Source organism: Annulohypoxylon truncatum, assembly GCF_022578515.1.
Source record: "Annulohypoxylon truncatum strain CBS 140777 unplaced genomic scaffold F4807scaffold_7, whole genome shotgun sequence".
NCBI lineage: Eukaryota > Fungi > Ascomycota > Sordariomycetes > Xylariales > Hypoxylaceae > Annulohypoxylon > Annulohypoxylon truncatum.
The window spans coordinates 638,796-663,008 of NW_025953793.1; the positions used below are offsets into that span (position 1 = coordinate 638,796).

The 24,213-nt window shown below is 47.4% G+C and overlaps 5 protein-coding genes across 5 annotated transcripts; 3 read left to right on the forward strand and 2 right to left on the reverse strand.

Moving 5' to 3' along the window:
* Positions 1 to 2,442: 2,442 nt before the first annotated feature.
* On the forward strand, positions 2,443 to 3,863 carry F4807DRAFT_457832 (terpenoid synthase; the record flags this gene model as incomplete). The annotated part of the gene is made up of 4 exons (XM_048001102.1): positions 2,443 to 2,789; positions 2,875 to 3,318; positions 3,376 to 3,499; positions 3,555 to 3,863. 4 exons carry the CDS (start codon positions 2,443 to 2,445, stop codon positions 3,861 to 3,863), a joined length of 1,224 nt encoding a protein of 407 aa, XP_047856853.1.
* A 3,192-nt stretch (positions 3,864 to 7,055) lies between these two features.
* F4807DRAFT_366950 (uncharacterized protein) lies at positions 7,056 to 10,414 on the reverse strand. Its single transcript, XM_047995643.1, has 2 exons — positions 7,862 to 10,414; positions 7,056 to 7,807 (listed from the first exon to the last, which is right to left on the reverse strand). The coding sequence occupies exons 1-2, from the start codon at positions 10,242 to 10,244 to the stop codon at positions 7,440 to 7,442; spliced, it is 2,751 nt and encodes a 916-aa protein (XP_047856854.1). The 5' UTR covers positions 10,245 to 10,414; the 3' UTR covers positions 7,056 to 7,439.
* A 186-nt stretch (positions 10,415 to 10,600) lies between these two features.
* On the forward strand, positions 10,601 to 12,042 carry F4807DRAFT_415630 (Snf7-domain-containing protein). The gene is made up of 5 exons (XM_047997061.1): positions 10,601 to 10,911; positions 10,981 to 11,195; positions 11,264 to 11,324; positions 11,381 to 11,638; positions 11,689 to 12,042. Exons 1-5 carry the CDS (start codon positions 10,906 to 10,908, stop codon positions 11,836 to 11,838), a joined length of 690 nt encoding a protein of 229 aa, XP_047856855.1. The 5' UTR covers positions 10,601 to 10,905; the 3' UTR covers positions 11,839 to 12,042.
* Positions 11,932 to 13,790, reverse strand: F4807DRAFT_367052 (putative Fe-containing alcohol dehydrogenase). Its single transcript, XM_047995646.1, has 3 exons — positions 13,133 to 13,790; positions 12,578 to 13,064; positions 11,932 to 12,421 (listed from the first exon to the last, which is right to left on the reverse strand). Exons 1-3 carry the CDS (start codon positions 13,472 to 13,474, stop codon positions 12,033 to 12,035), a joined length of 1,218 nt encoding a protein of 405 aa, XP_047856856.1. The 5' UTR covers positions 13,475 to 13,790; the 3' UTR covers positions 11,932 to 12,032.
* A 1,672-nt stretch (positions 13,791 to 15,462) lies between these two features.
* Positions 15,463 to 17,369, forward strand: F4807DRAFT_457836 (PP2C-domain-containing protein; the record flags this gene model as incomplete). The annotated part of the gene is made up of 2 exons (XM_048001103.1): positions 15,463 to 16,791; positions 16,851 to 17,369. The coding sequence occupies 2 exons, from the start codon at positions 15,463 to 15,465 to the stop codon at positions 17,367 to 17,369; spliced, it is 1,848 nt and encodes a 615-aa protein (XP_047856857.1).
* Between the last annotated feature and the right edge of the window lie 6,844 nt (positions 17,370 to 24,213).

The following is a 24,213-nucleotide window of genomic DNA, read 5'->3' on the forward strand; positions in this document are numbered from 1 at the left end:
TAATAGCCCATCCCGACATAAATTCACACTTCCATAACCCATACCCATGTCCGTGCCTCCTGCCCGCCTGTCAAGCCCTGTCAAGCCCGTCAAGCCCTGCTTCTCGACCGCATTACGGGACACCCAGACATCGTCTTGGCCTACCTAGTACGTGCCAGGTGCACTTGGCGAACGTGTATCCGTCTGCGAATCTGTTGGAACACGCATGACAACGAAACTGCATGTCATCATCTACCCGTCGTATGTTATTTGCTCCCGCACCCAAAGAAATGGATATGTGAAGATCATTGACCTGGACGACCTGGGGGTATGTAACCGAGCCTTTTCATCTGATGTACAATGCCTGGATGCATACATAGCGCATGCCTGAGCCTGCCCTGAACCTATCACACAGACATTGGCGGACGGCTTTGCGTCTGGCCAGAACGGCGAAAAGGTGGATATTACCAAAGCCTGCCAAAATATGCGAAGCCTGCAAAAAGTATGTAAAGCCTACTAAATGTTATGTCCATGCCACATAGTGTGGGATAATTATACCCACATTATTATGTACGGGGCTTACGAAATCACCCGTTGTGCCCCATGTACTTTGGTGCTCTCTAAGTATCGTGAAACAGGGGTATACATATTCTACACCGAACGGGTCATATTGACCCATGTACCTCTGGCCCTAAGACTACACGTGAAATTGCTTCGTAACATCGGAACGCCTCGCCCAGATTCCGTAATCATGATCACCTGACCGACTGAAGCTTTTGTGCCACATCGCTTATCTAGGTACCGGTATCTATCCTGCAGGAGAGATGAGAGGAAATCTCCAACGTTTCTCCATCTTCTTTCAAATTTCACCTTTGGTTCAATGCCGAGAGAATTCGAATCTCGGGACAAGTCGTCAACCCGAGAAAGGAAGAAAAACTTGATACTGGAAATAAAAATCCAGGGTCTACCAGCACAGTATACACGTGGCTCGAATACTGTATTACATACTCCGCCTTATCCGCTGTTCTAGCATACATCCATTACCTATCCAGCATATCCCCACGCACACCACTCGCACCTAAAATTCCGGAGTGGGCCTCGGGATTGAAGCGCCCCTGTCAGCGCCCCGATTATCATAAAACTCTTACCAAGGGTTCGACTATGGTAACTACAAGTGCTCAGAGCCCAGACTGCCAGACCTGGGGCAAAACGGGGAAATGTCAGGAGAAGTGTATAAGCTCATGTCTTATGCGCTATCAGATTTATCATCACACTTCTGACTACTTTCCAATATGAAGTCTTCAATAACTCTGCCGGTAAGTATTATTATTGACGTTACACTGAACCAATCAAAGACAACGAGCTCGGACTAACTTACTACAAAGTCCATCAGAGCCTCTTTCGTATGGCAAGGCTCTTTTATATTGCCATAGATGTCATACCACCATACAATATTATGTACACTATGTTATGTTAGCTGTACGTTAGCCGTACGCTAGCCAACAGTCCTAATGTCGCATCCTGCTTGACACTTCTTAGCATGCCTTCATCTCCGTTTACTAGAAGAAGACTTAGCCGATCCGGATTCTTAGTCGTCGATTAGTGATTGTAAGAAGAGCAATGGGGGGTGGATCATTCTCCTGGCCTTCTATACTTGGCCAATTGTCGAATGCTGGTTAGCTATCTCGCATAGCGTTAGTAGAGCCGCCGCCGGACCGTTGTCTACTCGCGGTTGGTTCCAACTAGCACCCAAACCTGACCTAGGTGTACGAAATAGTCATCTACTATCGACTTATGACATGTGGGAGGAAAATTATGTAACCTAGCTTACATTATGGATGTCACGGTATGTCTTTCATTGGACACTTCTGGCAACCTTCTAGATATCAAGAATGTCTGGGATGCGACATCCGAACGATCCCGTCTCGCATTTCCCGCAACCGGACCGGCAAAGTGGGCGACAATGCTATGTAGCTTCGCAGCGTTTCCATGGGACAACAGATTAGACCATACCAGCGGCCTGGTCGTGAAGGATCCTCTTGCTTACGCCTCTTATGCGTCCTTTTGAATCTAGTCAGCTAATCCTCTTCGACTATCGACTTCCAGGAGTGGAATGTAGTGTTGCCATTTGTAGATGTCACGCCGCATTAGGTGATAACGATGGGTAACCTTCGTTGCTTAGATTCCCAAGATTGGCGGCTTGGTGGTCTCCCGAGCTTCCAAGGTTGCCTTTGTCGGCCAGTTATCACTTTTTCGTACGAGAGATTTAGCCAGGTTTTAGTTTGAGACTACTGTATTGAGATCCAACGGACAGAAGCGCCCCATTTCTTTACTCGTATAGAAGAAGAGGCTCTCCCGAGATACGTCGTCAACATGTTCGTCTCCTATCCAGTACTCATGGACAGTTTCCTCCTAAGGCCTCCCATAAGCTGAAATCAGACAAAAAAAAATCCGAGAAAGATGATGGCAACTACTTTTCTACGTCTCGCGCGGCGGACACATTCTAAGCTGCTTTCTATATTATTTCCTCCTCCTCGGCTAGCCCCCAACAAGGACCAAATCGCTTCCCAGAAGTCCAATGCTAAACAGCAGGGACTTTGCGGTGAAGCTTTAGTCCTAGCTTCTCAGCTGGATGGCAAGACCTTCCGTCTACCAGACCTGTGGAAGGTCTTCTCAGACTGGCCGTTAGCCGCGAACCCGCACGCGGAGAGGCTCGAGGTGTTGGTTGACACGTTGCTGGAGCGCATCATCACCAATGAGAGGAAGCTCAAGGCCTTGAAGCAGGCTAACTTCGGTCGTCTCATCTCCCTGTAAGGCGGTCTACCCCAGTCTCCCCGAACTTTTTTTTCTTGGGATAATTTTTTTCTTGTTCTAACGTGACGGTACCCTGCTTAGTTGGTATCCTGACGCAGAATGGCCCGAGCTTGAGATAGCCGCGGCCTACTCTGTGTGGATCTTCGTGTGGGACGACGAGGTCGACGCAGGAGACACTGACGTGTCGAACGACGAGGAGCTGTCCAGAGCCTATTACAAGAAATCTCTGAGCACCATCCACAACCTGCTAGGTCTTGATCCCAGCGAGAAGGGTAAGGAGCAGGTATTCGAGGATGATCAAGCTCTACATCCCAACATGACATTATTTGCCGATGTCGGTCGTGGTATGCGCACTGCTACGGACAGGATTCAGAGAGAACGTTTCTACCGCGAACTGGAGAACTTCATGGTTCAGGTAGGTGTGGAACACGTCCATCGTATGAGAGGTTCCATCCCGACGGTGGACAAGTACATCGAAATTCGATCAGGATCTGTTGGCTGTGCCCCTCAAATTGCCATCACAGAGTGAGTAGTGTGAGACATGCCCGATTTCGTAAGATCTTCTACTCACATCATCTTCAGTACCATGCTCAAAGTCAGGCTGCCTGAGTCTATAATGGAGTCTCCGGCTATGAAGGCTCTTTGGAAGGAGACTGTCGTCATATGTTTTGTTCTAAACGACATATACTCGGTCCAGAAAGAAATTGTAAGTCCCCACTGCGATATAAGATTTGCACAGGCATGCTGACGACTGGTTCCAGGCGCAAGCATCGCTCTTGAACCTTGTCCCCGTCATGTTCAAGAACTGCGATCCTGAGAAGCAAACTCTCGATACGGTAACTCACGATATTGAGATAACCCTACGAGATTCTATGAAGGGGTTCGAAGACGCGGCGGCGTCTCTAACTGAGATAACCTCTCATGATTCGCAAGTAAGCAAAGATACACAGTCGTTCATTAAATGGTGTCGTTATTTCATTACTGGAGTTCTACAATGGAGTTTGGAATCTAAGCGTTACGGCATGGCGGAGTGTTTACAGGAAGATGGATCTCTTAACATTGTGCTTTGAACATATCAGGTCGGCGTTAGGATAACTACTAGGTATACCACCATGCATCATCATTTTCTTATTTACATAGTAAACAACTTAGACTCTTTAAACTACATGGTCCTGATTTCACTGAAGGTTTATGATTCGCGCATGTGGATATTTTCTTAGGATTGCTTCGCCATTGCTGAGATTGCGAAGACCACAAACGCCCCGTAGGAACTACCCATAGGAACTTTTGAGTGGGACAGATAGCCAGATAGCTAGGTACCTAACCTTCTGTACATAGTACGCAAGATGAAACCATCTACGAAGTTGCCGGCCAGGCTGTAAGCGAAAGTTGACGCCATCCGATGTTGTCACGTTTTCATACCTTGCTGCATATCAGCTGCAGTTGCAGGGTTCTCTCCCTGAGCATCGGGTCGGCCTTTCACTTTCGGTACTTGTTCCGGACAGACCATGGTGGGCAAACAAGGTCAACCGTGGCGGGCGGAAAACGGCAAAATGTGATTTGTGACAAACAAATAGGGAACTCATAGGGAACTCGGGCGGGCGGCTAGCTGAGGTAATGCGATGGTCGTCACCGCTAGTGTTGGTTTCGTCAAAAAACCGCCACCTCGTCTTTCCTGCTAACCCTTCCTGCCCTTCCAGCCTTCCTAGCGAGCGAAGGCTCTGTTCCGATTTCGAAGTCAGCTAGGAGCGGGCCGAGCCGGGGTCTGTGGAAGCAACAAAACGCCCAGACCCGCCGGAACGCCAAGGAATATTGGGAAATGGAAGCAGCGTAAATCCATCGTTACCCGTTGTTCGAAGAAAAATGAGGTTACATGTCAGTGCGAGATATGCGAAAGATCCCCTGACTCCGCGTGCTACAGCACACAGTGCTCCTGTCGAATGCAACCAACTTACATGCAAATTCTATGCAGCACCCAGTAGTTGACGTTATTACATGATATTTTAACTTCTTACGTGAGGGTTTAGTCCCCAGACGGAATGGCACCCGGACCCCCCGACTATTCCGCATCGAGGCTCGCGTATACTACATGAACACGAGATAATAGCATGTCCAACATCGTGGGATTCACCACTTTCCGTTTAGTAATTGGTGAAAAAGAGGAGCATTCGCATCGGTCCTATCGACGTTATACCCTTTTTAAAGCCAAGGATCTTATCAAGCAGGTCAAGTCGCTAGTTTTGCTCGACTCCCACTCTCGCTTCCACCATATGCACGTGCTATACATTTTTCCTGGCCCCTAGGTCTTACTGGCCCTACGAACTATTCCAGATCCGTGATACCTGAACGCACCACGTGGTCACGGAAGTCCTACTAAAGTCCTTTTGATATCGACGCTATTTCGAAAGCGACTTGTAGTCACCTTGAGCTGAACGTTGAGCTGCAGATAACGCTAGCCGCGGCACTGGGATGCCTTCCTCCCGCTCTTGCATTTATTATAGCCGCTCTTACCTAAGCCCTGCAGAGTTGTCACCAACAGTATGGTAACTAAGTTACATGCATGTGCAAGCTTAGTTGTTTCTATCATGTATGTAGGTATGTAAGAGCCAATGGCCCAGGTGCTAGCAGAAGTCCGGTTCTGTATAGTCGCTTGTTGGATTTGCAGAAGGGTGTCAACGAAACCTCCACGTGCCTCCGAATTCTACTCGCAGGCTCCGTATAATCCCTCGAGGTGCATCTATGGGGCCACGAAAAGCCCATTAGTCCTGGATTCGTAATCTCGCTAAGTCTCGTTGCCAAATATTGCCTCTGTTGATCTACATGTGATGCTGGGTCCTTCTCATCAGCTCGACCCAAACTTCGAGCTGGTTATGTAGTGCGGTCTACGCTAGGGCAGAGCCAATCAAAATTGAAACCGAATTCATGCTATACTGATTTTTGCTGCACCGTTCTTACCTGGTATGTATGAAGTCCACTCTCGAAACCTGTCCTCTTATTGCTTCCTTATAGCCTCCAGGGAATAAATGGATGTAAGAAATATACTTGGGTAGACTTGTTAACCTCCACATTGGCAAAATTTCTGTCCAGTAGTAGCTTACAAATTTCTACACCTAAGCTCTCTATTCTATCAATAGGTAGCAGACCAATTCCAGATATTTCTCGAATCTTTGGTAGCAAAAATAGCTATGATCTCTGTATTAGTTGTCTACCTGTAATAAATACAAGCAAATGTAGTAGGAGTACCCGTATATATTAAAGAGAAAGGGGTGGGCGGAGGCTTCCATGAGTCCGAGATGCTATGTTACTAGCAAATCCCTGACGACATTTATCTTGTATTTTCGATTTACTGAGTTCTTTTGACTCTAAATAGTACGTGTTTGTATGCTTGAATCTAAGATAATGTTTGGAAATAGGTATGGGATCAAAATCATTAAAAAGAATATTGATATTCTGCCTAACTAATGGAATCCCTTGGTCGATAATTCCAAAATGGTTTTATAAAGTTGCTTCATAGTGGAGACTATGATACTAAAGCTATGGTGCTCTTTTTGCTGTCTAGTGTCTCCCAGTGTCCAGACGAGTCGAGATGTTAATGATTCATGGCATCATAAAATTTAAGACAAGGGATGAGGGTTGAAGTATCAGTTGTTGCTTTCCTAGTGAGATATATTTTGAGCCACTAACAACAGCAAGCATATGAATGGCAACATATCTATTCAGTGCCCGTGCAAAAATAGCCCGACTGAATATTATTAATATTGACTTGCTGTGACGCCTCCTTGTGCTTTCAGTACGGCGCTTCAAACCGGATTTAGAATAGTGATCAAGATTGTATTTTATGTCGTACAAAAGTTTATTTAATGTTTGTATGTTGAGCATCGAAAATGTCCGGGAAGTGTAGAAGTAATATGTTGGTCAACATTTAGATGGATATCCTTTAGTTAGGTAAGCACATATACTCGCTGTTCATTTTCCTAAAGAGCGATGACCACAAGCATCGACGGGGAGGCGCTACATCAATACTATGATCCTATGATCCTAATTATAGAGAATGCATTCCTAAGGAGGATGGTTGGCTTCTAAACATGGACACGATAAACTTGCTTTGGATCTATACCCTAGCTTTTGAAAAACTTCGACTAGTACCTCAATTTACTCGCTCTCCGGAGTAACAAAACTCCCGATAAGATTTCTACTGTCGGAATCTGTGTGCAAGATACTATTACCTACCTGGGTAAACGGTGATCTTACAGTGTGGTACGTCATGTCTCGAGATACGTCTTCTCTACGCACGTCTGAATTTGAAAAGTCCTATTTTTGGGCCATAATTTTAGTAAAGCTAGAGTGTACGTACAAGTGAATCGAGGAGGGAGTAAAACAAACCACAGACCACAAACCACGCATGGAAGAGTAGAGCGTTTATTCTCGTTCTGCCTCCAATTAGTTCTGGACGCCTGAGAACCGTTAGCCATTCTACCTCGCTCTTCCCATTTTTTGTTGCCCCTTTTCATAATCGTCCATCACCCGTCGCAGCCGTCAAGGAGTGAAACGTGACAATCTCCGGAACAAACGAAATGGCATGCTCGTAATTCGACTGTGTTCCCCTGAACGCCATTCCTATGCCACATAGATAAATAAGTCTTGTCTCATGCAATGTTCATACCGGGAGCTCCTTGAGGGTGAGGATGTGCCTCGAGGTCTATATCCTCGACGAAGGTTCGTTGATGGGCACTCTCTCGTACGAGGTTGCCGAAATACTTGAGTGCCACTTCGCTTTCACCACGGACCTTCAGAGTCTCTTCTCGACGTTTGCCGAGCTGTTCAACGGAACGAGTCAAGTCTACTCGAAGGTTATCCGCGGGGAAGCGGAGAACCTTGCGCACAGAACCTGAGATACGAGTGCTGTTTGCATGGACATAATCGAGTTCCGCCAACTGTGCTGAGATCTTGTTGTTAAGACGGTGAGGCAGCGAATGTGGTATTTGCTGGATGACATAAGCTGCGGCTGAGACGGCTGCGAGCAATAATTAGCTTAAACTCGAAAACAATATACCACGATGTAACATACCTGCTAGAACGAGACCCGGAATGACCAATTTTCGGAGGTTGTCGCTGCCGATGATCTTCATGGCGTTCAATGTGTGATCCATCCACCCCATGCCGCCAACTAGTCGTCCACCAATGGCAGTAGCAACTGTTAGGGCCATACCCGTGCCAGCCATTTTTTCTTGGCGTTGCATAAGCGAAGACCAATCAACGAAATCCAACAGCTCGGTAGGTACGTCGACCTGCTTCGCTAGCACATCACGCCTCCTTCGAAACATGACATCGGAGCGGAAGTTGAGGTCGTGATATTCGTTGCCAAGATGCAAAATACCAAGCTGCTTGATGACATTTACGCCGTCGACAGCCCTCGTTCGGGCATAATCCTCACAGGACGTGACAGACTCTGCAATTCTGGATAGCATTGCTTCTTTTATCTCTTCGGCATAATCGAAAGCGTAGAACAGACCATGGTAAGGCACGCCGAGATTGGTTTCACCGGCACTGGTAATTGCGGAGTTGAGAACCGTTCGGGTGTGATCGTAGATGTCCTTGCACGTTGCTTCGATAGTTTGATCTACATCATCGCCGACAGCGGCGATCGCTTTGCGAGAAGATTCAAGTTGAGGCTCGATCTCCTCTAGCTCTCCGACGACTCGGTCGAACTCGGACTGGGCTACCTCATTATTGACGGTGGCAAGCACGTGGAGGTCGTTCAGAATGTTGAGGAGGTAGGTTCTGGCGGGGGCAAGCTTAGAACGTGCTCGCTTTTCCAAGACAAATCGCCGTAAGGATTGCTCTAGCTTCTTGAAGTCCTCAACCTTCTCCTTTTCCTTGCCTTTTCCTTTAGGGTCGTCGCTGGGGTCGTCTCCATTCCCACTTGAGCTACCGCTACCCCCTCCATCCGGACCACCGGGGGGCGATGGAGCTGTTGGGATGGCATTGCTAGATACGAAGTGCACAAGTTCGCTAGATTCCTTGAAAGTGCGAGGGCTCAGACCGTATACCTGGTCTAAAATTAACTTCTGGCACCGTTGCTTGTCTCTAATGAGGTCATAGCCGTTGACAACCATGAAGATGTATGCCTTCTCCGCTGCAGCAGCCCAAATGAACTCCTTCGCAGACTGTGTGAAATGGTTTGCGGCGGAAACTACGAAGACAACAACATCAATTTCTTCCTGTCTCGCAAAAACGGCTGTTGTCTTTGTCGTGTCAGAGTTGAGTCCTGGGGCATCGATCAATGCGATATCAACTACGCCGTTATTAAGCAACGACTCGTCGATAGTTCGTACGTCCTTAACGTAAACCTTGCACTGCATATATGTTTCGTTGTCGAGGACAATCTTCTCTAGCTCCTGGAGGGGGAAGACGTCATAGGTTGATTCGTCGTGTCGGTTGTAGATCGCATCCATGTGAACCGCGTGGACCTCCTCGATACCTGCATTTTCTTTCGCATCCAGGACCTCGCAAAAGATACTGGTACAGGGTTGCTGATCTTCCGGAAGAACCTTGCGACGTAGCAGCGCGTTACAGAACGTAGACTTTCCGGCATTAAGATCTCCGGTCACCAAAACCTTGCTAGATGTATCCTCGATTCTTTCGCGAAGCAGAAATAGATGTTTGATGCTGGAGCTAATTTTCCCGTCGAGCAACGCGGCGATCGAACCTTTTTCGAGTGAATGAACTAGCTCGGTCTGATGTAAAGAGCCTAGCTTGAGATCCAGCTTCAAGACCGAGAATTGTTGAGCGATCTGCGGGGTGAATAGTCTGGGGCTATCGACCACGCTCTTGTTCTCAGCATCTCGGCTGGATTCGGCGGCTGCAGCATCATCAACAGTCGTCATGGATCGCTTCAGTGGTTTAGGGTGATACGGAGATGATGAATCACCAGCGAGTTCTCCGGCTGCGGAGAAGGCATGTTGCATTCCAGGACGCGATGCGGGTCGGTCGGAAGAGGACTCGGTTCGTTGGACCGAAGGATAATGGGCGGGCCAAGCAATATTGATTTCCTGAAGGCTTTTAAGGAGGTCAACAACTCGGCTGATTGAGCGGGTTAAAGCTGCCTGGTGCTTGTTGTACCATAGCTGGTGAACGGCTGCAGCTTGGTTTCGGTGATCAGTCTCCGGACTGCCGGAAGATTGACGATGAAAAGGCATGTCTCGCGATAAAGTGGGATCGGTTCGCTGGGAGCCAAGAGGTCGGTTCGAGGAGCTGGATTCGCCGTCTACGAGACTACCACCGTAGCCTGAATCGTCGTCTATAAGCGACTGCAGTCTTGTAGCGTGTTCAGATGTTGATCCGTTGCCGACAGTCATATAAGCTGGCCGTCCGGAATCGGGCGGAGTCGGTGTGTCGTCCTGGTCGCGGTTTTGCCCACCGCGGCGGGCCTTTCCCTTGCCTTTACCCATAGAAATAAAATGATCCTGACTAATCGGGTTGGTCAAAATGTCGAGCTTATGGGCGTCACCGGCTTTCGAAAGTCGTGGGCGGAGTCTTCGTAAGGTGGTTGAATGATGTAGTGGATGTATTAGGTTGGGTGGGTGGTGATACTTTTTCTAATTGAACCATGAGGCGAATTTGGGCGGTATGCCCACTGATTGATAAGATCTTCTGATTGGCTGCTGTACCTAGGTGCGCTTACCAAATTCATTGGGACCAGGGTAACGGAAGCTTGGTGCGCACTAGCTATGTCATACTCTGTATCTGCATAAATTACTATGTAATGATACTTATTAGTTGCAATTGCACATCGATTAACATAATCGCGAAAGTTACATATCCTCTCTGCCTAGGTACCTATCGTCACTTGTTGATCTACTCAAGGTTTCCATCAATCATCACTTGCCAGGCAACATAATTCCCACCATTTCGAATAATACCTACCAAGCCAAAGAGACCCGTATCTCCGAGGCTTCCATCATTGTATCAATATAAGGTCTCGATATATCTTCCTCCATCCGCAATCGTCAGGGATCTACGACATATTTTCGCGAGATCAAGCATCATATCCCCACAATCTACGAGCTCAACAGAATCCAACCCTAGACGAAACTCCTCGATATCCTAGCCATGAATGTAAGCTACCGGACCACTCAGGCTTTTCAACCCGACTATATTCCAACGGATAACTGATTATATAACCAGATTCTGGAATGGGCCTTCGGTAAGCGTATAACGCCCGCCGAGCGTTTGCGCAAGAACCAGCGCATGATCGACAAGGCAATCCGAGAGTTAGACCAAGTACGAGTTAAGCTGGAAAAACAAGAGAAGACCCTTGTGGGCCAGATCAAACAGAGTGCGCAAAAGGGGCAGATGGGAGCAGCCAAAATCCAAGCAAAGGATCTCGTACGCACGAGAAGGTAGGATTGTCCAGTTATCACGAACTTTAGGTAGAAGATTTGACTGACCAATGGTTATTTCGCCACAGGTATATCGAGAAGTTCTACGGAATGAGGAGTCAGTTGCAGAAAATATCTTTACGACTACAGGTTAGTCGTCTTCGATTACTCATTCGTGGCACTATGCTGACGAGAATGTATCATAGACCCATCGAACAAACGAGCAAATGATGCAGTCCATGAAAGGAGCTACGGTGGCTCTTGGTAGCATGAACCGATCTATGAACCTACCCGCGTTACAACGTATCGCTATGGAATTCGAGCGAGAGACTGCCATCATGGATGAGAGGCAGGAAATGATGGACGATGCGATTGACGACGCCATGGACGTAGGCATAGAAGAGGAGGGCGACGAGGTCGTAGAACAAGTCTTGGAGGAAATTGGTGTTGATCTTAACCAAGCCGTGAGTACACTTCCAACCGTGTATTATTCGTCTCGTCTAACACCAAATAGTTTGGAGAGACTCCAACAGGCCTTCAGGGCGAAAAAGTTGCCGATGGCCGGATCGCCCAAGCCATTGGTGGCCCCAGTGGCAGCAGCGGTGGTGGCGGAGATCCTGGTGATGATGACCTTCAAGCCCGCCTTGACAGTCTAAGGAAGTAGTCGTAGGCTGAGTGGGATGTTGCTTGCCGTGATAGAGGTTCAGTTGAGATTTGGCGACTACAAATGGTTCACTGACATTAAACTAGCTGCGAAGGTCAATATGTGTAGTTCTGAGCATGGAGCATGGGAACTCGGGGCATTGATTCATTTTATTATCCTATTCCGTACGAGACAAGACTAATTGCAAACACAAATCATTCGAGTACCATTCTCAAGATCTCGATGACGCCTTCCTTATCCAAAGGGGCTGGGTTAGTTTGGACCCATCGATCTTTCAAACTAAGTTCGGCGATCCTGTCAAGTTTATCTTCACCAATACCAAACTCCTTGAGCGTTCTTGGTAGCCCAAGAGCGCGGACAATGGTGTCCATCAGGTCACCGAGATCGGCTGTGTCCTTATTTAATTTACCTTGACCAAAGATCTCACGAGCTTTAGGGTCCTCCCAGAGGAGTTGGATGATGGCATCTTGCCGTTCAACATTTGCACCTTTTTTGTAGTTGTATTTGCACACAGCAGGGTTGAGAATGCAACTAGTCTCGCCGTGACTAACGCCTGCAGGACCTAATTGGTGACCAATGCCGTCTATCAGATCTCGAGTTAGCTATCATTCTTTCCTCTGGTGTTAAGAATTATCTTGGGAGGTGGGCATTGGTCCTATGAATCCATGACTTCTGAAAGGAAGGGTCTAAAGAGATAGTCTATCAGAGGCTATATAAAGGGGATCTGGAGTATACATACGGCTTGCCCCTAGCGGTACTCCTCGAGTAACCGCGCTCATAGCATCTCTAGCTCCCAATTGGGTTTCTAGTCGTGCGTCGAGGTCTTTGGGATCTTGCTTGGTCTTTATTAGGCCTGGGATGAGCTTGGCCAAACCGCTTCTAGCATCTCGATCTGCTACGTCGTTGCTTTTCAGAGAACAAAGAGTCTCTACACAGTGGTCAACAGCCTTGATGCCAGTGCTCAACCAGACTCTATCTGGAGTTGTCGTAGCAAGTTGCGGGTCGAGGATGACCAACGCAGGGCACTTTAAAGTACCTGAAAAGGAGTGTTTTTGGCCTGTTTCGTCATTCGTCGCCCCGGCAAAAGCAGAATATTCGCCGCCAGACAAGGACGTTGGTATACAGACGACGGGTACCTTCGACGGCTTAATATCGTCGCGTTTTTGTGAGCTTGTTGGCAAAAGGGTATCTAGTTCAGCGTGTGTCGAGACATCATTTGCCAGCGCCTATTGCACACTTAGCTTCATGGACCATGAGGTAGCCCCTAATCATCAGCTCTGGGATATACACATACGAATGATACTATCTTGGCCGAATCTGTTAGACTGCCTGCGCCCAATGTGACTATCAAGTCTGCATCACACTTCCTCGCATCTGCCACAACTTCTAGAATTTCAGACCAGAGAGAGTGAGGTTTCAAGCCAACTCTAACACCAGCAACTTTATCACCTAGGACTTTCTTGAGGTCGTCAAGATATGTCGTGTTTCCCGCAAGGGATCTAGAGAAGATGACATAGATTCGAGATGCATGGAAAGTATCGTCTGCATGTTTGACAAGTGATTCGGTGAAAGACAGCCCGAAGCTTAGAAGTGGCCGAGACTGGCCCTCGAAAGCTGGCTCAAAGGTCTCACGCATATTGGAACATAGGGATCCTAGATATTAAAACTTCGATCAAGTGTATAATACTCTAGAATAACTTTCAGTATGAAAATTGATGCAAGTAAAGTTGAAAAAGGTAGATCAGTGATAACGAATTTATAGTTGTACTAAAGGTGTTATTACACGAGGCCACACGCAATATGGATATGTGAGATTACAAATACGTCAACTGCTTGTCTCGGATTACTAAACAGCAAAATATTTACTACCTACTGCCTACCTACCTGTATCAAGCTTCCGGTTATAGCACGGCACGTGGCACTCCGTGCTTGTTTCTGTATTATTAATATGAAATATGTAAGAAATGTGAACCTACTAGTCTAACTCAAGTCTCTTTTTGAGATTTGTAAGGATACTAAGGCATATTTCGTCATAAGTCAGAGGGCCGGGAATTTGTGCTAGCCCATGAATCGTCATCGTGGAACGAGCAAAACGAAACTACTTAAGAACTCGGACGTGGCGTCAAGGGACCACGCAGATCCACGTCTCAGCCTTAAAACCAAACGGTATTAGGTGCGTGTACTTTTTACTCTCATGGCCGTAATAAGTAAACGAAAGGATCAACGATATAATGAGATATTTATTTTGCGGCGCTTTAATAGGATATCCCTAGGTAGCCATATCAGATTTTATCCTATTGGGGAAAAGATGAAGGAATAAGAGGTACATTACCGAGGCATGTAAGCCAGTGAGACGGATGGATTTGATCAGGGACTTAAGTAAGGAGTTAGGTGACAAAAGTGAGTAGAGAAGAGAGAGCCGGATCCTGTTGTAGCTCCGAAACGCCGGGGCGGCTTTCTACGCGCGGATCGGATGCACGGACCAAGTACCCTAGCGTCCAGCTCGATGACCTTTTTAGGTATGCCTGAGGTAGGGGTCGGGCAGGTAGATTCTCCCCTCCCTGTGCAGGGCTCCTTCTCAATTCATCTGTTACATCACACCCAGCACCAGCACCACCCAGCACCACCCAGCACCACCCCACGATTTTATCAGCTAAAAGTCCACTTACAACATCACCATCCACCACTATCCTCCACTATCCACCACCCACCATAACTCAACTATCCCAACTTCGCCCGGCAAGTCTCATAATAATCCTACTCGAGCAATACACACCTCGGATTCGGATACCCCCCTTGGCATACATCGAGTGCCGTACCTACATACACTTAGATCAGTAAGCAGTGAATCTCCCATTCTCTTCGTCCGTGCCAAACAAAAAGGAGCATCCCATGGCTTTTTGTGACCGTCACCTTTCTCACCAACCTTACCTGCAGAACCCGCATACCTGATCTAGCCGCCCTACCTGACGTACTACTTCAGGTATTCATTGGCATCCTACCTATCTTTTTGCGCCCGCCTACACAGCCCAATCACTACCCCATTGTCTTATTGTCCCCCCTTTCTATTTATTCTACCTCTCTCCAAGGTACCTAGTTGTTTATAATTCGCATCATTGCCAATTCCAGCAGTGCTGGGCATTTCCTTTCTGTTTTACTAAATATCCCGCTGCTAAATCCTTCGGATCCCAAGCTAAAGTGGTCCATCCTATATAGGTATTGCACCGCGCGCACCCTACATACATAGAAACAAACGTACCCAAGTCTAACCGTTCTAGTCTATCCTAGCGTCCCACCTTCCACAAGACCTCCGGCCAAACACTTCGTGTATGACGACAGTTCTGTGCTTAGTTGACATTCTTATCGACCCAGTTCTCTACGCAGTTCTTTAAACGGTACTCCGCGAGTTTTCGTACGGGATTTGGCTTGCCGCACCCTCTGTCTTCGTACCAAAGTCTACATCTACGTGATCTGCGTTTTTCTCCGCACCTCCCAACGACTTCGGCGCATACTTACTTATTCCTTCCGTATCCTCCTTTCACCACCCGGATAACTTCAACCTTCGAAAACCTGGCAGGGAACAAGCGTCGCAGTCTCTCTTCCCAGGGAGGTCTGCTTAATAGAATGTTTGGTGGCGGGTCTAGCTCTACTTCGGCGAAATGTGATCCCGCCGTCGCCGACTCTGCGAAATTAGACAAGAAGTCCCCGTCGCCAGACCGAAAGCGGGACTCTACATCAACTGGTACCCCGACCAAATCCCCCGACCAAGCTGCTAGTGGCGAGAAGCGCAGTGGAAATGGTAGCCCTCCTGGAAGGCAAAACCCCGATACTGGTAGTGCAGAGAAAAAGCGTAGGAGCTCTGGTGTAGGAAGTAAAGCGAGTAGCTTCATAGCTAGCGCTAAGAACACCTTGAATTTTGGTCAAGTTGGGAGGACGAATAGTGATGTCAGCTCTCACACTCCTTTACAGAAGCTAGGGAAGCAAGATCAGTCCCTTGCAGTGCCTCAAGGTCAGCACAACAATTCGGCTGGGGAATCCGTTCCCGGACCGCGATCGACCTTCCGTGTCGGTGTCTGGGAGGATAGGAACAAGAAATGCCGTCGAACTATGGAAGACACTCACGCGTTTCTTTACAATTTCTTACATACCCCGGCGCCTCAGCTTATCCCAGATTCCGGCAACAAGAGTCAAAAGTCACAGAAGTCTACATCAGAAGAAGGCGATCCTCAATCTGACTCGGGTTCGCAGGATATGGTTGAAACTGACAATGGCTACTTCGCAATATTTGATGGGCATGCCGGCACCTTTGCCGCGGACTGGTGTGGAAAGAAGCTACATCTTATTCTTGAAGACACTATACGACGCAATCCCAATGTTCCCATCCCGGAACTATTAGACCAAACTTTTACCAATGTCGATGCGCAACTGGAGAAGCTGCCACTTAAGAACAGCGGCTGTACCGCAGCAATTGCCGTTTTGCGCTGGGAGGATCGAGTCCCAAGTTCGAGCTCCGCAACCGGCTCTCAGGCCATTGCCCCGGCAGCCGCTGCGGCTTCGAAGGCGGCGGAGGCATCGAAGGCTAAAGACGGCAAACCCGAAAGTGATGGCCCTAGTAACGCAATCCCCGAATCAGCCCACGCAAGGTTGAAAAGTGCTGCGGTGCGCCAACGAGTCCTTTATACCGCAAATGTGGGCGATGCCCGTATCATATTATGCAGAGCTGGTAAAGCTTTGCGTCTTTCGTACGATCACAAGGGCAGCGACGAAAATGAAGGAAAACGCATCGCGAATGCTGGAGGCTTGATCCTTAATAACCGGGTCAATGGGGTATTGGCTGTTACTCGCGCTCTCGGCGATACTTATATGAAAGATCTCGTGACAGGACATCCGTACACCACGGAGACTGTCATTCAACCTGAAGTTGATGAGTTCATCATCATTGCTTGCGATGGAGTAAGTTTTCGAACTACCTAGGGTTCTTACTAGACATATCGATACTAACAAATGCCTAGCTTTGGGACGTCTGTAATGACCAAGACGCAGTCGATCTCGTCCGTGACGAACAGAATCCCGTGAATGCCTCCAAGAAGCTTGTCGACCATGCCCTAGCTCGATTTAGCACAGACAACTTGTCTTGTATGATCGTCCGATTCGACAAGACTGCTCTAATAGAGCATCAAACCAACAAGGAGAACCCAATTGGTGTAGAAGGAGATACCACTAGTGCAGGCGGTAATGTTAGCGAAGCCGATAGGATTGTGAGCTCAACTAAACAGAAGATCGCTGAAGGCGATAGTCCAGCTATTGGCATATCAGCTAGCAACAGCGGCCGAGGCCATGATCTCGTACCTATCGATGGCGGAGACAGCTTCAAGCCGACGATTATCGAAGGGCCAGTTGAGGAAGAACCCCCATCGTTAGAGGATAGCGACGCGCCGGAAGTCACCGCAGACGCCATACCGAATCCAAGTGGTCTAGCTACTCCAGAAGCAACTTCTCCGAGTGCTGCCCGTCCTCCGTCGGCATCCTGATCACGACTACCGCAAGATGGAAAGTGGAATACGAGATCCATCCATTTTCCCTCGTCGGCCACTAAGTCTCTTTACAACTTATCACTACCAAGTTGTCGCTGAAATTTAGCACACACAGAAGAATTGCACTTTTGTTATCCAGGCCGGTAATAAGCTGCATATCATTATGATGTACAGATTCAGGGGTTAAACCCGGGTTACCTTGTAGCGAAGCTACTCTAACCCACGAACTTTGGTTGTTTCGGCTGGTCATTCTAGTTTTTGTCAGGGAGAGACATTTTAAGGAGTAGACGCAAGTCCAAGCAAGTCGGGAAATGAAGATAACAAATCGGCCGTAGAGCCACGGTGATATTCGGTGTCCTTTGTACGGACTTATGACAGGGGACATGCTTTGGGGCTAGCAAGTACAGCACAGCAATGAATGGACTTTGGGGAATATGAAGCCTGAAAAACAAGGGTGAAAATATCGTGAGAGTAGTAGCCTTACCTGTCCGAGTACTCCTAGCCGGATGCCTTGCTACTCCCAGCTGACTATTCGCCTTGTGATCATAAAGGGGGGTATCCCGGTATTTGACCTGTTCTCGAATTTTGTGTCTTCGACCACGAGAGTTTGCTGTCTTGGGCTAATATGAAATTGTGTGCGACTTGGCCGTGTCTCGAATAGATCGGATACGCCGAAAGTTATTGTTCGTATAAGTCGCCACTTCCAAGGTTATAAGATCTAATGTCGTAATAATTAAGGAGTATCATGATGGAATAAGGCCGTAAAAACTCTGTTCGCTTTTAAAGTATTTACCTAAGGAGAAGCTCGTCATTAGGTAAGATCATGTTAAGATCTGAAGTTTTCAAACCATCATTACTGCGCAATGAGGCTTCGAATTTTAACATGACATACTATATATTGTATTGGGATATAGGTGGCTACCTAAGCTAGATGATTATGTCATACCTGATAATGTGCTGTATATAACCATGTAGCCATTTCTTGAGCAGCCATACCCTTTGCAACAGCGACTTGCCTACTTGCCTCGGCTTCAACAATAGATGTCGGGTTGGGCTTAAGCATCACTACCTACACAACGTAGGAATCCATCGGTTCTTTTTCCCCCCCTCATTTCTACAAACTTGCAAGCGTTGTATGCAGGCAAATTCCGCCAACATAGTTGAATCCATTCCGACTCAACGCTTTGACATTAGATGCAATTCGTACATGAGGCACAGTTGAATCCCACTCATGTCAAGTAACCTGAAGAACTGTGCGTCGGCCTGCCTCTTCAGATCATGAATAACGATGTAGGTGAAGGGTCAAGGCGTTGGAAACTCTGAGGTAATTGAGGAATGGTTTATAAAGAGACCCCTGCTTTACGAGTTCCATAGACCTTATGGTTAAATCAGTTAGAGGGTATGACGTTGTAACTGTTTGCTAACAAGGTACATAGGATAATAGTCGTGGTAAAAACAAACCTGTTGTCTTACTCGTTTTGGCTGGCTGTAAAGGTATGATCATTTACAATAGGTAGACACCCTCGGAGATCCTACCCGCTGGAGTTCTTCAGCACATGGGAGGGTTGCAACCTACGTGCCGGGCTTGCATATACTGGATGCGGTGGAACGATTCGCTCTGCGATCATGCATGATAATACGAACTAGGAACTGAAGACGAGTTGTATATTTGAGCGTTAGATATAGACCTCTAAATACCTACACAAGAACCTGATACGATATCTTGATATCTATGTGTACCAATCCGTTCGATTCATCATTTTAGAGTGGAGATGTTTGATCAACGGATGTGTATCAATGACTTGCAGACAAGACACATGAAAGTTTTTCGGCAATCCATATCCACGATAAATGCTAGGTACTAGGTATGCAAGACATCTTACCTATCCATTACCTAGTATGAATGTCTACGTGATTACACGGGTTGTTCCGAGTTCCTACGATAATACCTTGTAATATGTCCATAGATCTGCTGGCAGCTAACAGCGAATGCTTTGGTATGGCAGTACGGTATGAGCGTATGAAGATATTGAGAGATAAATGCTTACTGATATCCAAATAGTATCTGACGCCAACTTTGGAATGTGTATGATGTGATAGGTTTCTAGTTTGTTTTGGAATATAATCCACTTGGCGATCAAAGATGCTTCTACCCCCTTTCCAGAAGAGCGAAGAAGGCAAGGGTTAAACTTCTTCTAAAGACACGAGGAAGGACGTCAAATATTAACGTAACATTAGATAGGGGAACTACATATGTGCAAAGTCTAAACATACCTAGTCCTCCATAGTGTATGTTGCCCCTGAATAGAATGTACGTTCATTTGGACATCTTTAAATCGGATTGGCTGGGGTTTTAGGTATTTGGGTCTTCAAGATTGCGTATGGCCTCTGCGCCGGCAGTGCGGGGCTACTACTTGCCAATGCCGCTAATGCAAGGTGGTGAAGATTAGCGGCTTTCCGTCGTTACAGACTTGCATATCGTGGGTATCGTTGGCCGAAATCTTGAACCGTTAAATTCATACTTTGTATACCTAGATGCTTTCTTCCCAAGGATCGGGCTCACGTTTCTTCATCTACAAATCGAAGACATTTTTGGCAAGGCAAACATGTTCTAAGTTTGACTCTAAATCCAATTGAGGAAAGACCCCAAGACTATTTTGACCTTCAATTGGAATGAACCGAGCACAAAATGGCGTAGTAAAAACTGTAAAACAGTACCTACCGATGTACCTTAATATGAGCTCTCTACCCGTGGACCGCAGAAGGCTCGATGTGGACAAGCTAATCTCCTGCCTGACATCTTTCATAAACTAGATACGCAGGTACATAATAGGTACATAATCCCGATATCCCTTTTTTCTCTCTTTCCCCGAACGGCCGGCGCCTATTGGCTCATGCTTAAACTCACTTCGAAAATTCCACCCCATCGAAGCAATTCTTTACTAGGCCAAACCGGTCATATCCCATATTTCGTCTCTTTCTTTCGAGTCAATGTTCTTCTCATCCACCTCCTTCATATTAGTTTAGTGTACATACAGACAGACAAAATTACTAAAAGTAAAATAAATACCTGTCTTCTATTATTGTCATTCTTTTAATTTGATCAATTGCCATTCTCACCTCGTCTTCGTTACTTGGTCGTATTCGTGAATGAATTTTTGATGAGCAATCCTGCTCCCTAGTTTTTCTTGGCTCACTCTTTTCAATTAGGCCACTCCCTTTTCTCCCCCCGTTCACTTCTTGTTCTTGTCTCTCGTTGTCGATAGAGAATAATTGAGAATATTCTCGAGTGTATTCTCGAGTGTAAATACCTACCTACCTATTCTACTAGCGCTCGGACTTCTGCATTTCTGCACCCGGGCACACCATCCCCTACCTAATCCCTGATCTTTCTCTACTACCACTTGGTATGTGGTTAGGTTAGTTCACTTAGCTGCGGTATTGGGCATTCCCTTCAAGAATCAACCCCCTAATCGAAATTTCCCGGCCCCTGGTCGAACCCCATACTACTATCCCGCCTTTCCTCGTTTCGGCCGCCCTGGCCGCCTCAATTCTTCTTCACCAGCGTCCAGAGATCGTTTCGTGCTATGCGCGTCGCCCTGGACATCACGTTCTGGTAATCTTCGTAATTTTTCCTTCGAAATTGGTGGATGGTGTGGTCTCAATGTCGAGCCAGACAGCCGGACCCTCGAATTGGTTTCCTGGTTCTGGTTCTGGACGACAACCATTTGGATCCTTCTTATATTCTAACTGCCAATAAGGGCGCTGTAAACTAGCAAAGCTTCTCGACGCCCACAAATACAAAATTGAAGCTTTCCTTGCGCGGTCTCGCGACCTTCCGGTTTCTACTAGGCTAGCCGTCGCCGAGGACGACGTTTGCTTAGAATAATGTCGTTAAATGGGCTAGATGATGCGAAGGTCATAGAAGCTCACGTAGCAGCGGCTACCGAGCCCGGAGGATGGTAAGAATATTCCTTTTCATTTTAACTAATTTTTTGCACAATTTTCCTTCTCAATGGCATTATAACTTTTGCGCCATTGAGTACTTTACTTCCAATTGTTGTATTTTCGACTCCCGCTTTATTGCGCTCGTTCGCCTGTGTTTGCGCCACTAACACAACGGTCTTTAATAGGTTTCTTCTCAAATATTCCAACCGCGATGAAGTAGAACTTTTGAGCCGTGGGACTGGCGGCATCGTCGATATACGGGGCGAAATTGCAAAATACGAAGAGACGTCGCCACTATATGGTTTCTTGAAATATAGGCGGAGTAATGTCATCTTGAAATATGAGCCTGACGATTGCTCGAGGCTTGTAAAAGGTAAGCGATTCTGATTTATATTTTATTTTTGCCCTCTAAATATTTCCTGTGCCATCAAATTCTGGACTTAAAATGAGATGCGGGATCGCTAATTTGACATAAACAGCTCGCGCCGCCGTACATTTCAATGCCATCTGTGAACGATTTGTGCCATACGATACCACCTTCGAGATTTCGATAGCCAAAGATTTGAAGGATAGCAAGCTTTCCGCGGCTTGCTCGTTACATGCTGCATCGGGGTCAGCATCGTCATCTTCAAGTTCATTGCGCCGACGGAGATTGAACGAGATTGCGGAAGAAGAGGAAGAAGAGGAGAGGGAAAGAAAGAGACAATCCACCGTCAAAGAAGAAGATAGACGTGCATCGTCTATTTACTCGGCACCTGCTCGCCCGGTATCACCTGAAAGACCTGCAATACTTGACCACAAGCAAATTTCCGATGCTCAAGGGACTCATTTTGCCTCGACAGCGAACATCCCAGAATTTACGGGAGCAGACAGACCAACATCACCTACTAAATCCGAGTCCGCTCCTCGTCTATCCTCGCAATCTACGCGTCCTGATTTGTACAGCTACTCAACACACTCGTATGGCAAGCCAAAAGTGAAACTTGGACCACGCCCATCTCTGGATGTCAATAACAGACCTTCAACAGCGGGAAATTTCCGCCCAATTGCAGCGCTTCCAGCAGGCTTCAAGTTTTTCTCCAAGGGGAGCAAGAAAGGACATTCTAAAGATTCTGAACACGCCGACAAGATTGAAAATATGGCACCAGTCACTCCTAAGCCTTCTGTTCCTATTCCTGAAACCCCTCAGGACCATGGCCATCAACTTCCGCCGCGGCCTGCGACGAGTTCGGGAGCTTCCATGAAGTCAACTAGCCATTCGTTTGCTCCGGCGAAAGAGGGAAAGATGACGCCCGAGAAGGCACGGCTTATGAAGGCTATGAAACTAAGGGAGAAGAAAAAGATGATGAATTCTACGACGGTCGAACAGACCGTGGCCTCGGATAAGAATGTAGATAAGGAAGAGGACGATACGGATGCCAAGGATTCCCTAAGAATTAAGGATGCTGGTCACCGCACAGTGTCCCATGCCGATTCTGGAATTGCCATCGACCCGCCCACTCCAATGACGATCAACACTGAAGACACGTCAGATTCCCACCCAAACTCACCGACAGCCGCAACATTATCAGAAATAGGGGCATCTACAAAAGCATCATCCTTGTCTGAGTCAACCGATGGGACTGTACAAGCGACGAAAGAGACGGGTGAAGACATTGAACCAGCAACGTTCCAAGAGGTTCATAAAAACATTTCAGATCCGGGGCATGCTGCGGGGATCACGGGGAATAAAGAATTACGAGTTGTGACGCAGAAGGTTGATGTCTCGGATATGGGAACTGTCAAGGCTGAGGAATCTTGTCAAATTCCAGTATCCAACAATCCTTTACAAACAAGACCCACGATCCGAGAATCTGTAGTGGACGAGCCAACCAAAGCTCCCTTGTCGACCCACGGAAGTGACCCGCGGCAATTTCCGAACGAAGAAGACGCGCCTAAATCACCTTGGGGATTGCCCGTTTCGAAGTTCTCTTCTAACGAGTCTCGAACTCCGACCTCGCCAACAAGCAACAGCCTTAAGTCAAAGTTCTCTATACCAGAGATTTCTCTTCCAACAGACCCTGTCCCTGATATACCAAACGAGTCTGAAGTACGCTCGACGAATTCCCAAGAACGAATCGGAACCGACTCGTCGTCCAACGCGAGCAAAGAAATCGATCTTCCCGTCGAGAAGGACGCCAGACGCAAGGCCTCTGTCGGACCTATTCGAACCGATCTGTCGAAGACTACACCGCGTTCTGAAGTATCCGACCCTCTTCTTGACGATGATCTAATGGACGAACTTCAATCGGCGACGTTGCAAGAGGCCAAACCTATCTCTGTTTCCAAATCACCCATTACTCCCGTCTTCCCTAACAACAATCTCCTTGGACAAGCCCCGAAGCTAGCTCGTACCGTCTCGAACCCGATGCGTGGACCTCTTCTCGCGCCTAGCGATGTAACACAAGTAAGCGCAAGAAGTGTCTCGGCCGGTGGTGCCGCTTTCCTACACACTGTCACTCGACAGACTTCTAACGCTGGTTTACAATCAAAGAAGAACAATATCGGATCAAGTATCTCGCAAAGAATCAAGGCTCTAGAGAAGCTCTCGAGTGGCGCGCCTGCCGAAGAAGCCCGCCCCAGAACAGCAACGCCTTCTTCTACATTCTTTCACGTCCGTAAGCAGAGCATTAAAGAGCCGGCGAGGTCCCAGTCCGTAGCAGAGCGCGCGGATTCCTTAACACGCCATGCACCCACGCCCGAACGATCTAGGGAGGTGACTCCCGAGACGCCGGGTCAAGAGCGTCGCGAGAGATCTCTGTCAGTAGCTAGCAGACTTAGTATGTTTGAACCGGCATATACACCCCGTGGCCGTCCCGAATCTATTCAGGTTACCGCAAAAATCATCCGCGAC

Bases quoted from the DNA above. Each gene is read 5' to 3' on its own strand.
- F4807DRAFT_415630 (XM_047997061.1), top strand. The intron at 11,196-11,263 runs GTAGGATTGTCC...ATTTCGCCACAG, and splicing joins GATCTCGTACGCACGAGAAG to GTATATCGAGAAGTTCTACG. The intron at 11,639-11,688 runs GTGAGTACACTT...AACACCAAATAG, and splicing joins GTGTTGATCTTAACCAAGCC to TTTGGAGAGACTCCAACAGG.
- F4807DRAFT_366950 (XM_047995643.1), bottom strand. From the start codon at position 10,244: ATGGGTAAAGGCAAGGGAAAGGCCCGCCGCGGTGGGCAAAACCGCGAC. The intron at 7,808-7,861 runs GTATGTTACATC...TATTGCTCGCAG, and splicing joins TCCGGGTCTCGTTCTAGCAG to CCGTCTCAGCCGCAGCTTAT.
- F4807DRAFT_367052 (XM_047995646.1), bottom strand. From the start codon at position 13,474: ATGCGTGAGACCTTTGAGCCAGCTTTCGAGGGCCAGTCTCGGCCACTT. The intron at 13,065-13,132 runs GTATGTGTATAT...AGTGTGCAATAG, and splicing joins CGGCCAAGATAGTATCATTC to GCGCTGGCAAATGATGTCTC. The intron at 12,422-12,577 runs GTATGTATACTC...GAGATCTGATAG, and splicing joins AGTACCGCTAGGGGCAAGCC to ACGGCATTGGTCACCAATTA.